Source organism: Megachile rotundata, chromosome 11 (assembly GCF_050947335.1).
Source record: "Megachile rotundata isolate GNS110a chromosome 11, iyMegRotu1, whole genome shotgun sequence".
In the NCBI taxonomy this organism is placed as follows: domain Eukaryota; kingdom Metazoa; phylum Arthropoda; class Insecta; order Hymenoptera; family Megachilidae; genus Megachile; species Megachile rotundata.
In genome coordinates this window covers 10,790,998-10,808,003 of record NC_134993.1, presented here as the reverse complement: position 1 = coordinate 10,808,003, position 17,006 = coordinate 10,790,998, and the positions used below count along the sequence as shown (strand labels likewise).

The 17,006-nt window shown below is 35.7% G+C and overlaps 1 protein-coding gene across 12 annotated transcripts in view; it reads left to right on the top strand.

Moving 5' to 3' along the window:
- The window catches only part of unc-104 (kinesin family member unc-104), a 34,713-nt gene that overhangs the window by 5,983 nt on the left and 11,724 nt on the right, over window positions 1–17,006 (top strand). For 9 of the 12 annotated variants that reach the window (XM_076537250.1, XM_076537253.1, XM_076537255.1 and 6 more), the window contains exons 2-13: window positions 9,609–9,790; window positions 11,154–11,236; window positions 11,552–11,630; window positions 12,221–12,566; window positions 12,636–12,891; window positions 13,348–13,505; window positions 13,784–13,923; window positions 14,234–14,272; window positions 15,756–15,890; window positions 16,081–16,527; window positions 16,591–16,793; window positions 16,870–16,987. In XM_076537250.1, coding sequence (XP_076393365.1) covers window positions 9,691–9,790; window positions 11,154–11,236; window positions 11,552–11,630; window positions 12,221–12,566; window positions 12,636–12,891; window positions 13,348–13,505; window positions 13,784–13,923; window positions 14,234–14,272; window positions 15,756–15,890; window positions 16,081–16,527; window positions 16,591–16,793; window positions 16,870–16,987 — 2,104 coding nt within the window. In that variant the 5' untranslated portion in view covers window positions 9,609–9,690. The remainder of the gene's footprint in view (window positions 1–9,608; window positions 9,791–11,153; window positions 11,237–11,551; window positions 11,631–12,220; window positions 12,567–12,635; window positions 12,892–13,347; window positions 13,506–13,783; window positions 13,924–14,233; window positions 14,273–15,755; window positions 15,891–16,080; window positions 16,528–16,590; window positions 16,794–16,869; window positions 16,988–17,006) is intronic. The other 3 variants (XM_076537254.1, XM_012279894.2, XM_012279889.2) reach the window with 1 other exon arrangement.

Here is a 17,006-nt window from a genome sequence, read left to right as displayed (position 1 = left end):
GAACAGGTATCGTATATTCGCGTTCTATTATCTGTAACATGTGCTGATAACGTGTACGGTCGAGGGGGATACTGGCCACATATAAATCATTCTTTACTTCTACGCGATATTGTACGCTTATTTCTTTTATCAAGAATCCTATTGTGATTTTATGAGAAGCAAGTATCAGTAGATACCAAATATTCCTAGATGTCAATATCACCAAATATCTCTAGATATCCGTACACAAGAAATACTTGTAGATCCTAATGTCCCTATATAAATAGCACTGAATCATAATATCCCTAAACCAAATATTACTAGGTCCGAATATTCCTAGACCAATATTACTAGATGTCAAATATTACTAGATTCCAATATCTCCAGACACCATATATCCCAATATCCGTAGACACCAAATTCCCCTAGACACAAATATCCCTAGAAGCTGAACATTACTAGACTTCAATATCCCTGGACCTTGATATCCCTAGGCACCAAATATCGTTAGATCTCAATATCCCTAGACACAAATTATCCTTGAACCTTAATATCCCTAGACTCTAAGTAACACTAGATTTTAATATCCCTAGACACAAATTATCCTTGAACCTCAATATCCCTAGATTCTAAGTAACACTGGATTTTAATATCCCTAGACAAAAAATATCCCTAAATATTAATATTCCTAGACATCAAATATCAGCGGATCATAATATCCCTAGGCACCAAATATCACTAGGTTTAAATATCCCTAGGCAACAAATATCGTTAGGTCTCAATATCCCTAGGCACTAAATATTCCTAAACCTCAATATCTCTAGACTTTAAATATCCCCAGATCCAAATATCTCTAAATTCCAAATACCCCTAGATCCAGATATCCCTGAACTTCAAATTCCCCTATATCCAAATATCCCTAGACATCAAACATCACTAGATCCAAATATCACTAGGCGTCAAACATCCCTAGATCTAAATATCCCTAGGCATCAAACATCCCTAGATCCAAATATCCCTAGGCGCAAAATATCACTAAAAGTAAAAATTCATAGACTGTAAATAACACTAGATCTTAATGTCCCTAGGCACCAAATAGCCCTAGATTCTAATATCTCTAAACTTCAAATATCCCTAGATCCCAATATGTATCCGCAGATCTAAACTTGAAATATTCCTAGACAATAATATCCCTAGATTCCAATATGTATCCCCAGTTCTAAAATATTCCTAGCTCGCAAATATCCCTAGGTCTCTATATCACAAATTCTGGAATATCCTCCATTTCAAAATAACCCTAAACTCTAAATACCCCGTGATCTCAAATCTCCCTAGATCCTAAATATTTGAGATTTCAAATATCCCTAAACCTCAAATATCCTTGAGGTTATTTAACATAAAAATCCAATAGAAAATAATGAAATTCAAGCGTCAGCAAAACTATTTTAAATATCTTTCGAAATCGAATAACACCAGAAACAGGTGGTTATAAAATGACTAAAAGCTTACCCAATTACGTCCCTGCAGAAGTATTCGCAATTTTATTCGGACCGTAACATAATTCGACCTCTGCTTCTTTTATGAAAAGTGTTCCGGCTACCTTGCCCGAGTAAGAACCTTGAAACAGCCACGATACGAGCGTGGATTAAAGATTTTATTGGCATTGAAGCAATATCGTTACTTTATCCCCGGCTAAATTTACGGGAGCGTTTTAACTTAATAATCGTATCATCCGATACGCATAGACATCACAATAAATATCTATCAAGCACACGAAAATTATTGCAGAAACAAGCCTTTTCGATTCGTATTTCGTTTTACGTTCGAACTATTCGGATACCCTTTACGACCACAGCTACTCGATAAAAAGGAAAATAAAAATTCCCGAGAGAACGGTGCGAATGTCCTTGAGAAAATGCTCGATGGTTTCATTCGGTGGACATCAAGATCTGTTTCTTCGCGGGCATCTGCAGAACAAACAGCGCTTTAAACGTATCGACTATTTTTGCTCGAAGAAACCTTTCACTGCAGCTAATTCCAATCAAGTAGCGCAGATCAACGATTAAGTCGAGCACGAAAGAGGAAGTTGCCGAAGCCAACTTTAACGAGTTTCATAAAACGATTACGATTCGATCAAACGTTACCAACGAAATCAAGTTCCGTGCATGATCGATAATTTAGACAATCGGGAGACAAATTTTATTGATCCTACGGGAAGGGTTTCCCTCGAGATGCCAAAGCTTTACAAGTGTCCGATACTTGCGGACGTAAGTTGGCGAGATTGCAATTTTACGTAACATCTTCGATTGCACGCAGAATCCGAAAGTTGAAAAATGTATCACTGGTTAAAAGATGCGTCTTTGAATCAATAGCAACTTGCCAGCGCCGCTTTTTGCAAAATGGCTGAATAACTAAAAATTACAAACGAATCGATTAAAGGGGATATTGATAGAATACTCCAGAAGTGAAATCGGATATGAAAGACGAGCATCAAAGATTGAAAAGATATCTTTCACTTCTAACAAACGGAAATGTTTAAATAGAATTCAATTTTATAATTGAAAAAGCGACCGTCTCTGTAAGCAATTCGATCTATCTAGATACAATAAAATATTAAACTCGACTAAATTTTATGGATGCAAACAGCAAGTTTGTGACGAAGTCCCTAAATAGAACGACTTAAAAAACGGTCTAAAAAGCGTCTCATACGCGTATACGAAGAATCGATCTACCTAAAAAAACGTGGATTCCACTATAAAAAAGGAAGGCGTCACTGCGTTCACGGAGAGACTAGATTTTTTTCCATAACCATGACTCATACTCTTTAATTGCGTGACAAATTCCGTGGAGAAAAGCCAAGGACGTACATTTGGAACGCTTGCACTTTGAAGGAATCCTTATCTTCCATCTTCAAAAATCAAGTAAAGAAATTTCCAAATTTACACTTGAAAGTGTCCACATCTTTGTGTCCAACAAAAGTTCATAAATTTCTGCATTTGATCAAGTTGAGTCCTTTTGTGAGATTCTTTGACATCCTTCCAGCAGAATTCATTTCGTTTTAAAAATTCGAATAATCCAGGAGCTAGAAATTAAAAAGCAGTTAGAATTGGGCAACTCAAAGGACACCTGACTCATTTGGTGGGGGTCGTTGTAATTACCAGGTGACCGACAGTTGGCGCATGCGCAGTAATTGGGTTAATGGCGCCCGGCGGGGGTAAATGCGCAAGCGCTGCAAGCGTAGCTGTCACTCGACGACCGACAGCCGAGCGGAGGTGTCGCAGTGGCTGGTTCTCGTGCAGGGTGGCTTGGTAGCACAGTGCGTGTGTGTGTGTGTGTGGGTGCGCGCGCGTACACGCTTAACCGCGAACGAATGCAGTATAATGTCCGCGTACGTGTCCGTTAAAAGTTTCCAGGATCACCGAATAACCAGTGCACCGACATAGTGATCGTTAATCGTAGTCGCGAGTGTTTTCGTGACTCAAGTCGATTTCTGTCAAGTGTAGGCGTCCGCCATCAACTGTCATCGTCGTGTTTCGATCAGTTCAGCACGTTTGTCAGAAAATATAGGAAGTAGTTCGACCTAGGTTTCGAAGGTAAGAAACGAGAACGTCTTTGAAACGATCGATCGTGAAACGCGTGGATTTTTCTTTTATCTACGCCCGTCTGACGTTTCACGTATTCTTTGCCTCCTTGTATCGATTTTAGTGATATTTTTACTTGGAAAAGTTCGAGGTTTCCTTGAGTGAACATTATCATTGATTTTGTTATGCGAATCTGTCAACACTCGTTCGTCGACATCTTGTGGCCACTGCGCATCGTGTACACTCCGGTCCAATGTAGGTTTCCTTTGGATAAGGATAAATGTAGGGGAGGAAATTAATCTGTAAACTTACACATTTCTAAATCTAGAAATTTCAAGTTCTAAAATATCATAACTAGTTATCACATTACCAATATCCGAATCTTTAAATTTTCAGATCTGCAAAAGTTCCAAATTTTAAATTTCCACGTTTTCAAATTACAAAATTACGGCGTCTTTACGTCGCCATTTTTAGAAGCCATGCTCGCCAATGTACGTTCAAAACAGCGATACAACCCTTTATTGTCGATTCGTGATTAAATGTGAGTCACTGTGCGAGCATTGCGCGGTGCATGGTTTCTCGAATCGAATGTTGATATCGATAGGTAATCGATGTTAGCTGAGTTATTTTCGACCGATCAAACAACGATTTATATCGCATTTCCGATTCTATTAAAACAAGATGAGTAAAAGAACATATTTGCTCATGAATCAAGATATCGATACTGTGGTAGGAACAACGTTAATCTGATTGGACTGAAACATGTTGCAATCGTATTCAAATCGATTATGGATGATCGAATTAGAGGATTCAAGCGTCGACTAATCGGAAACGTGAATTTCGTTGACCGGAGTTGCTGTGAAACTCGAACTCCCCCGTTGCCGTTATCGATTACACGGCAGCGATGTTTTTACGTTCATCTCAAGAATGTACACGCGCAGCGGTATATGTTTTCGCGAAATTGCACTGCACCGCTTCCGGTACGGTTTCCATCATGCTCTTTGCAATTCGATTTCACCAGAATTATGTTTATGACGTCACACTTTCTTTATGGATGTTCTATTTTTTCCTAGGGAGAATTGTAATTTCAGCAACCTCGTTGTTTAGTACTCATAGTTGAATATTTGTCAACGAAGTGATATTTTTTAATAAATTCATCAAATATTAATCTTTAGACGTTACTAGTCAAGCTCGAATATTCGCCCAGTACTTTTTAGTAATATTCGAATCAATAGAACTGCGGGTAATAAAATTAACTAATTATTATGTTTACTAAATTGTAACATACTCTGTCATTTTCTGGTACCTTGTCTATATAGAACACCGTAATACGATTTGTTCGGAGATTACGTGTTTAGAGCGTAGATATATGTCACTATTTCACGTATGCTTCCATATTTATCACGAACCCTTCTCCTAGGAAAATGACGTTAGCGAAGAAGATTATCGTCGAGTGTAATTGCGAAGAAACGTACAATCAATTAACGTCAACAACGTTAATGGTGATTTAAATCGCAACTCATAAAATCAAGTGGATTAACGTGGCACTTGTGCGGACTTTTCAAGCGATTCGTATCAGTGCGTAGTCAAACGTCGATTGCAGTTTTGCAACTCTCGACTGAGACTATCGATTGAATGGTGAAAACGATATCGTTATTCTCGTATCGAGGATATTCATGCTCGAATGTTCCAATTTGAAGATAATTCGTATTCAGTGCACTTCAAGTACAATCAGATAATTATAACCTTTATTGTATTTGATTAATTATATTCCTTAATTATTCTAACCATATATATGTCGCTATGACAAATGGTGAAGGCAAATAATTTTTAAATCCGAATTAAGAGTTTTTTTTTTGCGTCGTTGCCTCAAATGGTATTGCGTCATCGTGAAGCGTTTTTTCTCCGATTAAAATGTCACTTTCGTTTACCCAAGGTAGAAGATAATAAAAGGAGGATTTCTATTGGGACAGCTTGCCTTTGGCGAAAGAATTTTTCCTCGGATTCTTTTCGTTACGTAACACACCGCTTTATTATCTTCTTTACAAATAAATAATTCACCCCAAGGCGAAAAGCACGGAAAATAGAATCAATAACTTCTTGTGATGATAAAGTCGGTTCATAATTTATTCACAAATGTTGGACCGCAAATTTTTAATAGAATAAATTTTGGTAAATTTTATTGTAAAATAACTATTTATTTAGTGGTTGTGTCAAAAAATTAAAAACGTTAATTTTCACGTCAGTGAAATGGGGCCAGTGTCGTTGCGTGAATTTTAGTTATATTTTTCTTAAAGTGTGGAAATTTACCAGGTTCTTCAGCAGAAGAAATTCATAAAGGATGATCTCGTGTCTGCTCGCACGTAACGCAACGTCTCGTTTCATACGAAAAGGGTTAATTAAAGTTCTGTTTCTGTTCCCTTTAATCAACTTCCATTTCTCGCGAAGAAACTTCCATCTGAAAGCCTTTGAATGGCGCATTAAGGATGTTCCCTTGCGTAGTGTCGCGAGTATAAATAGATTAAGAGTATACGTAGACAGATTAGCCCGCATTGTGCGCCATTGAAAGGGCCAGCTTCTTGGCTAAATCAAACTTCCGATTCCCAACGGACTTTTTAAAATATGGATCAAGATATTCGTTTCAGAGAGTCGTTCTCTATTGGATGAATCGCGGAACGTCTTTACCGCTGTATCGGAGACAAATAATAATACCTTTGTCGGTTAATTGTGCCTATCGCTACGGGGAAATATTGAATTACGGAAGGAGGAACGCTGAGATCAGCTTCTAGTATTTCCTTGTTCTAAATGCATCGTATCGATCTATCGACAAATACGTGAGCTTTTGTCCTCTATAATAGGCTGTTGTTTCAAACAAGAAACGGTGTTTCTTATGAAAATGAAGTACGGAGCAGTCGTACATTTAATAACGCATGTCAAGAGAAATATTAACCCCTACTGTGCTCAATGGTCATATGCTATCACCTCGTTAAAATCTTTATATCAGGATGTTCGTACTATGTTTACAAATTACTGAACCTAACCTAACTCGTAATGACGATGATGAAGCATTAAAAAGTTATTAATAATTCAACGTGATATAAACTAAGCTTAATTTAGTATAACAATTTTAAATAAACAATAACACTGACCTAACATAACCGAAACAAAATAGCCTAACATAAATTTGAACAAACCTAACATTAGTCAATTGTGACTTAACAGTGATTTAACTCTAACTTAACTTTAAATAAGTCTGACCTAACTTGTGGTAAACCTAACCTCACCTTAACTTGAATTTATACAAGTATAATTTAGCTCTGACCTTTTTTTTTTTTGGACCGGGACCACCACCAAACAAAATAGCCTAACATAAATTTGAACAAACCTAACATTAGTCAATTGTGACTTAACAGTGATTTAACTCTAACTTAACTTTAAATAAGTCTGACCTAACTTGTGGTAAACCTAACCTCACCTTAACTTGAATTTATACAAGTATAATTTAGCTCTGACCTAACCCTAAATAAACTTAACTAAATCGTATTAACAGTAAATCGACCTAACCTAACTTAGATCTAACCTAACTACTGTTAACGTAAGTCTCATCTAATAGTAAGATAATTCTAACCTAACCTAACTTCCAATCGGTTTAACCTAGCCCTAACCTGACCCTAACTTAGACCTAACCTAACTAAAATATCCTAAATCTTATCTAACCGTAAGATAACTCTAACCTAACTTCACTTCAGTCTAACTTAACTTTATATCGGTCAACCTAACCCTAACCTAACTTGTGGAAAGCCTAACCCTGTCTTAAATTTATACAAGTGTAATTTAACTCTGGCCTAACCCCAAACAAATCTAATTAAGCGCTACTAACACTAAATTGGTCTAACCTAACCCTAACTTAGATCTAACTTAATTAATATTAACCAAAGTCGTATCTAACCGAAATGTATTTGCAACCTAATCCAACTCTAATGTAACTAATTTCACCTAACCATAATTTATCGAACGTAACCTAAGCACTAACCCATCATAATCTAACCTTAACTTAATCCTAAGCTAACATCGTTAGACAATATTATTAAAACGTACAGTTAATTTATATTTGGATACGAAAATTGTGTAGTGTATTATTTTACATTTCATGTTTGTAACATGATACAACGAAGAGATAAAAGTTTGATTAAACTAAATGCAACTTTCGCACTATACCGGGAAATTTATTTCGTAGAAAATCAATCGATGAGGTAAACTTGTCGGTCATCTAGATTCTAAAGATTTCAGGAACTAATTTTACACCTAATACGACTCTTCCATGTAGCTGAATAGGCAAGAATCGAGAGAACGTCGATAAGTTTCCAGTGGAACGAGTCAGCCATTGGCGAGACAGGCTATAGAATGGCAGGCTGTCTGGAAACACATACATTTTCCGATAAATGATTTTATTTTATTTTCCCGCACTCCAGTTATAAAATGTAATCATTTTTCTCAGTGATATTAAGTGTAATAATATAGTCAAATTATTATTAAAAATTAGTTAGTGAATTGTAATTTTATAGGGTGTTATATGAAGTAGAATAACGATATTTTTTCACTCGCTATATCTGTTCGAGTATAGTTTTTAGAGTACAAACAGTAATCGGATTTAGATGAAAACGATAATTCCGTGCCTTTGTTTGCTTGTCGATTCGATTGATGTATATTCGCTCGTTTTCCGATTGTTTCGCGACCAGAAGGATAATTATCCTACGATCGACGAACCTTTTGTCGAGAATATCGATTCTCGACGTCCTCCATGCACCAGTTACTCTTATTGGTGGGTAATCGACGCCATGAAATTCCGTGTCGAGATTCGATCAACGTCTAATTAAATATTCCCTAAAATTCAATAAAACCCTTTCAGTGTTTCAATACGTACACATAACCCTTCATAATTTTAACTCTCCTATATTTATAACACTTTGTACGTAAACAACGATCAATTTTAATCAACTGTTCTAATCTTGCAATTAAGTTATATGTGGAAAATGAAGTTTACTTGTCATGCGATAAAATGTAAAATCAATTCAGGTAAGGAACAGATATTATAAAATATTATAACCTAATAGATTATAACTTGAATATAACCTAATGTTATAACCTAAAAATATTATAACGTAATATATTACAAGCTGAATATATTATAACCTAAAAATATTATAACATAATATGTTACGACCTGAATATATTATAACCTAAAAATATTATAACGTAATATGTTACAAGCTGAATATATTATAACCTAAAAATATTATAACGTAATATATTACAAGCTGAATATATTATAACCTAAAAATATTATAACATAATATGTTACAAGCTGAATATATTATAACCTAAAAATATTATAACAAAATATATTACAACCTGAATATATTATAACTTGAATATATTGTAACCTAAAAATATTATAACAAAATATATTACAACCTGAATATATTATAACTTGAATATATTGTAACCTAAAAATATTATAACAAAATAAATTATGACCTAAAAATATTATAACCTAATATATTGTAAGTTAAAAATATTATAATTTAATAAATTATAGCTTAAAAATATTATAATTTAACTATATTATAACCTAATATATTACAACCCAAAAATATTATAACAAAAATAAGAATTTTAATGTCAAAAAAGTATCAAATAATTTTAATTTATATCCGGACATGAGTAATTAAATAACAATTAACAAGAACGTAAATTATAACGAGTAGAAATGAACGGTTACAAAAAAAAATGAATAGAACGATTTAAATGGGACTTCACCTAACCTAACACCGTTTCCTTCATTAATTTGAGAGTACAATTGAGCTCCATATTTTAGAACGAATAAAGGACTCAGCGTCGTCAGATAATTTAATAGGAATGAACATTTGGTCGAAAAAAACCCCATCATTTTAATTAATCCTCGAATGTGGCTTCAGCAGACCATTCGATCGTGTCTTTCTCTTCCGTGTTGCTAGCTCGGCTAACGATGTCTTTTTATTCTCGCAGAGAAACGAGGAGGAAAAAGAAATAGTGAATCACCAGCACCGCCGCCGTCGTGATCCGACGCTGAATTAAAAACAGAAGGAAAATGTCGTCGGTAAAGGTGGCGGTGAGGGTACGGCCCTTCAACAATCGAGAGATCTCCCGCGAGGCACAATGCATCATCGAAATGACCGGCAGCACCACTTGTAAGTATAATTCGTTTCGTATCGTCTTATGTTTCTATCTGGTTCTTTAACTTCTTGTTATCACACGTTTTCTTCGTGACCCCGTTTGTCGTTTTTATTCCCTGCTAATTGAATTAACGCTTTTTTTTTACCTGCTCATATAAAAAATGTGATGGTATTTTTTATTTATTTGTTTTCCAAGTTTTTAGTTTACCAATTTTCTGTTTACAATTTTCATAATTTTCCAATTTTCCAATTTTGCAATTTACCAATATTCCAATCTTATAATTTCCTAAATCCCTAATTTGATAATTTTCTAATCTCTAATTTCCCATTTCCCCAAATTCTCAACTTACTAATTTTCCAAATATACAATTTACCATTTTCCCAATTTCCTAATCTTGCAATTTACCAATATTCCAATCTTATAATTTCCTAAATCCCTAATTTGATAATTTCCCACTCTCTAATTTTCCATTTTCCCAAATTTCCAACTTACTAATTTCCCAAATATACAATTTAACATTTTCTCAAATACCCAATCTTGCAATTTACCAATATCTCAATCTTATAATCTCCCAGGTCCCTAATTTGCTAATTTCCCACTCTCTAATTTCCTATTTTCCCAAATTTCCAACTTACTAATTTCCCAAATATACAATTTACCATTTTCCCAATTTCCTAATTTTGCAATTTACCAATATCCCAATCTTATAATTTTCTAAATTCTTAATTTGCTAATTTCCCACTCTCTAATTTTCCATTTTCCCAAATTTCCAACTTACTAATTTCCCAAATATACAATTTAACATTTTCTCAAATACCCAATCTTGCAATTTACCAATATCTCAATCTTATAATTTCCCAGGTCCCTAATTTGCTAATTTCCCACTCTCTAATTTCCTATTTTCCCAAATTTCCAACTTACTAATTTCCCAAAATTCCAGTTTACCATTTTCCCAATTTCCTAATCTTAAAATTTACCAATATCCCAGGCCTATAATTACCTGAATCCCTAATTTCTTAATTTCCCACTCCCTAATTTCCTATTTTCTCAAATTCCCAACTCACTAATTTTCCAAAATTCCAATTTATCATTTTCCCAATTTCCCCATCTTGCAATTTACCAACATCCCAATCTTATAATTTCCCAACTCCTTAATTTCCCAATTCCATAATTTCCTACTTACGAATTTCCCAATTCTGCAATTTCCATCTTACGAATTTTCCCAATTTCCCAACTTTTCAAATATCCACCCTTGTCTTATCCAAAATCACGTCCAACTTGTTTATTCAGAATGAGGGTACATGTAGAAACTTGAAAAGAAAATAAAAGTGTGTAACTTGTATTGTTATTGATTTTGTTCCCTCTTTTTTGTTACAGCGATATTGAATCCGAAAGCACCACCGGGCACCAAAGATGCAATCAAAAGCTTCAACTACGATTATTCCTATTTTTCCATGGACGTTAGTAATTTTAATTTAATATCTAACAAATATTTTTCAACAAAAAAATTATTTATAATATTCGCACATTGTGAAATCAAAGTATTGAATTTGATATTGTAAAATACACTAATAGTTTTGTTTATGAATTTTATTGTACTATGTACTATGAATCTCTTTAATTTTAATGAAACTCTTTATAATGTGTGCAGTTATCGTTGACTATAACTACTTAAATACAGCAACAGTTAACTTTAGTAATCTTCTACGATAATTACGAAAATTTGTAACGTGAAAGTTTGAATATAAAATATAAAAATGCTTCTTTCATTACAGCCAAACGACATAAATTATTCTTCACAACTGATGGTCTACAAGGATATCGGCGAAGAGATGTTAGAACACGCCTTCGAAGGTGAGCCTACTTTCGTATACAAAATGGAGGATTCACAGCATATCTGGAGTTTGATTCTGCAATTTCTCGAATACTTCAGACACTGAGCATCCAGATTCTCATATACCACGGAATTCACATCTAGGAATTCATACGTGTGTTCGCATACCATTCAGATAGGAATTGGGCGTCCAAATTCTGAAACATTCTTGACACATATCCGATAATCTTGAATATACATACATTTGCTTTCAACTGGGCTTCAAAATAAAAACTGACCAAAATGAGAAAATGTATCTACTTTGTAAACTTTATACTTTGTACATTCTCTAGGGAGAAGTATAGTAAAATATGAGTAGGGAACATAAATCATAAATAAATTTATTTCTGTTACAACATCTCAAAACTGCCCTGAATTTTAGAGTATTTATTTAGATTAGAAATTTGTGTAACAGGTTTTTAATATTAAATCTTCAATGACCACTTGGAGGCTTAATTACCCAAGTATTAATAATCTTAATTCATTATACTACTCTATAGAATTACCTACAATAAATTATTATCCAAATAGTGTTACATGATTTAAATATTTTTATTTTATTTACATACAGGTTACAACGTGTGCATATTCGCGTACGGGCAAACAGGCGCCGGCAAGTCTTACACAATGATGGGCAAGCAAGAAGAAGGTCAAGAGGGGATAATCCCTCAAATTTGCAAGGACCTCTTTAGAAAAATCAGTCGCAATTCAAACGAGTGCCTGAAATATTCAGTCGAAGTTAGTTACATGGAGATCTACTGCGAAAGGGTGCGAGATCTCTTGAATCCCAAGAACAAAGGAAACCTCCGAGTACGAGAGCATCCTCTCCTCGGACCGTACGTCGAAGATTTGTCAAAATTAGCGGTGATGTCTTACCAGGACATCCACGACCTCATCGACGAAGGCAACAAAGCGAGGTACATAAAACTCTCTCAAAAAAGAATTGTATTTTTCTTATTGATAAAATAAAATTTGTTTCATTTCAGAACGGTTGCCGCCACAAACATGAACGAGACGTCAAGTAGATCTCACGCGGTGTTTACGATATTTTTCACACAACAGAAACAAGACTCAGCTACCGGATTAGTGACGGAAAAAGTCAGCAAAATTTCGCTTGTTGATTTGGCAGGCTCTGAAAGGGCTGACTCTACCGGTGCGAAAGGTACCAGGTTAAAGGAGGGTGCTAACATCAATAAAAGCTTGACAACCCTTGGAAAGGTCATCAGTGCCCTGGCTGAAATCGTGAGTAAATTTTTCTTTCCTATAGCTGTACAAATTCTGTTAGTATGATAGTAAAGCTTCCTAAAACTTCTAACCTTTTACAAGTTGTCTAGATATTGCTAAACTTTGTGTTAACATTATCCGTGTCTTCTGTCAATTTTGCTGCCATCTTGTCATGGACTTTTAGGCGGTAAGTTCGTGTATCTATGGTTCTTCACTTCAGACATGACCAAGAGGGTTTTTTCTATGATTCAGAAAAGTAGGAAGATGGTGATTTAATGTAGCTTACAAGTCACTTGGTCATGTCCACTTCGCTAGACTTAGAAATCACTTGGTCATGTCCACTTCGCTAGGCTTAGAAATCACTTGGTCACATCCACTTCGCTAGGTCATCCCCATTGTTGAAATTTTAATTGTTCACATTCATTGAATATTGTCATACATAAAGGATAGAACTTCATTTGTTAATGTTTCCAGGCTACCAAAAAGAAGAAGAAGGCTGACTTCATCCCGTACAGAGACTCCGTTCTAACATGGCTTCTGCGAGAGAACCTAGGAGGAAACTCTAAAACAGCAATGATCGCGGCAGTGAGTCCCGCAGACATCAATTACGACGAAACCCTCTCTACTCTACGGTATATCTCATCTCATTCCGCTTCTCTGTAAACACATTTATTAGTTAGCTTCCCTGAAGTATCTACATTTCTTCAGAAATTCACTCATGCAATTCGGATGAAATTGTTGCTCATTTATTATTCAAACATCCAAGAACCTGCGAGGCATGAATTATAGATGAACTACTCTTATCTCTTGTTTCATAAAATGTACATTGTAGTTTTCTTCTCAAGGAATCAGTACTCTGAGAGATAAGTTACAATAAATCAAAATGTTTTTATTTGATTTTTTATTGCAGATACGCCGACAGAGCGAAGCAAATTGTTTGCAAGGCTGTCGTCAACGAGGACGCGAACGCGAAGCTTATTCGGGAGCTCAAAGAAGAGATTCAGAAACTGCGGGAGCTACTCAAACAAGAGGGTATTGATGTTCAAGAAGGTGAGCTTTTCTGCGTAGCATCGCTCGAATTTCAGAGGAAGATCTTTTATCCACACGGAGACTGGTTTTAAATAATAGAACTTTAGAAACTATTTGTTAAAGTTTAAGAAATACTTTTGATTGAATTGTACAATTTTGATAAGATTAGTGATATAAAAACTTGACCTTTGAGCGAAGAAAAAGTAAAGACCCTTTATTAAAAATGTAAATATAGGACAAGGGAGAAAAAATTGTAAGAAAGTAGCGCGCAGTAGGCAAACCATTTACATAGTACATTTTTTTTTCTTTGTTTCCCCTGTGCTTGACGTAGGGCCAGATGGTAAAGTCACATATGAAAAGAAAGAATCTAGTAAGTAAAATCACCGACAATCCACGTAATTGGATAGTCTAATTCAAAGCCAGGCAATCGATCACTCTTTTTGCGCCTGTTTTTTTGAACGTCCGCTTGATTCACGGCCAAGTGCATAATGCGTGTCATATATCTCTCTTTTTCTATTTCCTGCGCTCTTTCCTCTTTCTCTCTGTGTTTTTGTCGAATCCACGACGAAACTTTACGTTTGCTTCGCGAATCGCCATTCTGTTTACTTTTGACACACGTAATCAGCCCTGTGGTAATAACCAGCGCCTGATAATAATCGTTGTTCTCTGTCTCTCGTAGAACGCCATTAGCGGCTTTTAGCGTTGAACGTTTCATGAAAAATTAAGCGACACAGCTCTTAATTTTGAAAAATATGTGATGGTCTGAAGATATTTTAAAATGTAGCAAACTATGATATTATTTAATATTTCAGAGGGGAAAAGAAAATCATTTTCATTAGGGGACTTGAAAAAAATTAATATGTTAAAATTAATTTTAGAGTATCAAGACATATTTAGAGCAGTGATGGGATGTGTGGAGGTTGAAGCTATTAGAGAACTTATCAATTTGTGAATGAAATTTGTATAATTATTTGTAAATTTTTATTTGAGGAAGGGTCTTGGATAGACACCCATCACTGAGTGAAAGAGAATCTGACGAGAATCATTGATGATACAGAAACAATTTCAGGCTTGATAGTACTCCGTTGTGTCGAAATTCCTCCTCCAGTAAACACATGTTGTTTGCCTCGCTTTATCCACTTACAATTAGATCCATCACATTGTTCCCGAACTAGCCTAAAAATATTGCATGGCACTGGGCAAATCGACTGTTCGACACGAGCACCGTCGATTAGAACATTTGTGAAAAAATCGACACCGTATTCAAGCAGTAATACATATTTTTGATTGGGCGCTACGCTTAATTTGCATAAACACAGCGACGTTTGTACACGATGAAAAACATATTGTAAAACATCTATAAAAATTATGAATTTGGTATTTTAATATTGTAAACACGTTGAGTGTCATATACATCGTCGGTGACCCACGGTATTTAGAAAAGACAGCCATGCATAATTAATTAGACTTTAATTTGTGAACCTAATTTTAAATATTTGTGGTAAATTTCCACATGGCACTCAACGTGTTATTTCTATGATAATATTTTGTCTCATGTTCAAATCGAAACTATCTGTTGTACGATAGTCTGAAGACACGCAAATTGGACATTCCCCTATAAAAATTGAAACGATTTGACTGCTGATACCAGAGAAATATTCACGTTATTTTCCAATCAACTGAATTCTCTGGTGAAGATCTCGATGAGAAATCTTGAAAAGATTCTTCTCTTTCACTTACGCCACTGCTTTAGTTATGGCTTTTGATGTTTCCGAGACGCGAGTTAACCCTGGATCATTATCAATATTTAATTTTTGCGTTCTGCATTTTAATTGGTATCATTTGTTTCATAGGAGACGAAATCGTCAGAGCAACCAAGCGCGAGGACGATGTGAAGGAAACTCGAGCCAGGATCCCGTCTCATACAACGTCCACCATTGCTGAAGAAGCGGTGGATCAGTTGCAAGCTTCAGAGAAACTGATAGCCGGTAAATGTGAAGTTAGAGATATGGAGATTTAGATATTTAATCTTTTACGAGTTTGGAAGTTGCAAAATTGAAAAACAAACTGTTATAATTATTTTACTATCAGATTTCGCATCAGATATTTCAAAGAGATTAACCTACTATCAGACAAACTACTAAACCAACCTACTAAACTTAATGATCATACTTTTAGAACTCAATGAAACCTGGGAAGAGAAGCTGAAGCGAACCGAGGTGATTCGCCTCCAACGCGAGGCAGTGTTCGCCGAGATGGGTGTCGCCGTGAAAGAGGACGGCGTGACAGTCGGTGTCTTCTCCCCGAAAAAGACTCCTCACTTGGTGAACCTGAACGAAGATCCCCTCATGTCTGAATGTCTGATCTACTACATCAAAGATGGCTTCACACGCATCGGTAGCGCTGAAGCAAACATTCCTCAAGACATTCAGCTCTGTGGTCCACATATACTGAGCGAACACTGCGTCTTCGAGAACCACGAAGGAATTATCACGTTGATGCCGAAGAAGGGTGCTTTGATCTACGTGAACGGACGCGAAGTCACTGAACCCGTAGTTCTGAAGACTGGCTCGCGCGTGATTTTAGGGAAGAATCATGTATTCAGATTCAATCATCCTGATCAAGGTAAAAATCTACTTTCATAAATTAGAAGTTGAGCAGAGAATAAAGGATTAATTTGTTCCACAGTCCGAGAACGGAGAGAAAAAGGATCTCCCGCGGAGACTCCCGGAAACGGAGAGACAGTCGACTGGAATTTCGCACAGATCGAGTTGCTGGAGAAACAGGGAATCGATCTGAAGGCTGAAATGGAGAAGCGGTTGTTGGTTCTTGAAGAACAGTTCCGTAAAGAGAAGGAAGAGGCGGATCAGCTGTTCGAAGAACAGAGAAAGGTAAATACTTTCACTTATGAAAACCTTGCAGAAAAATCTTCCAAAGTCGATTCTTGATTAACCATATTTTTTGCAGAGCTATGAAGCTCGAATAGATGCCCTGCAGAGACAAGTTGAAGAACAAAGCATGACAATGTCGATGTACAGCAGTTACACCCCTGAAGACTTCAACAACATCGAGGAGGACATCTTTGGTGAGTACTGAATGATCTT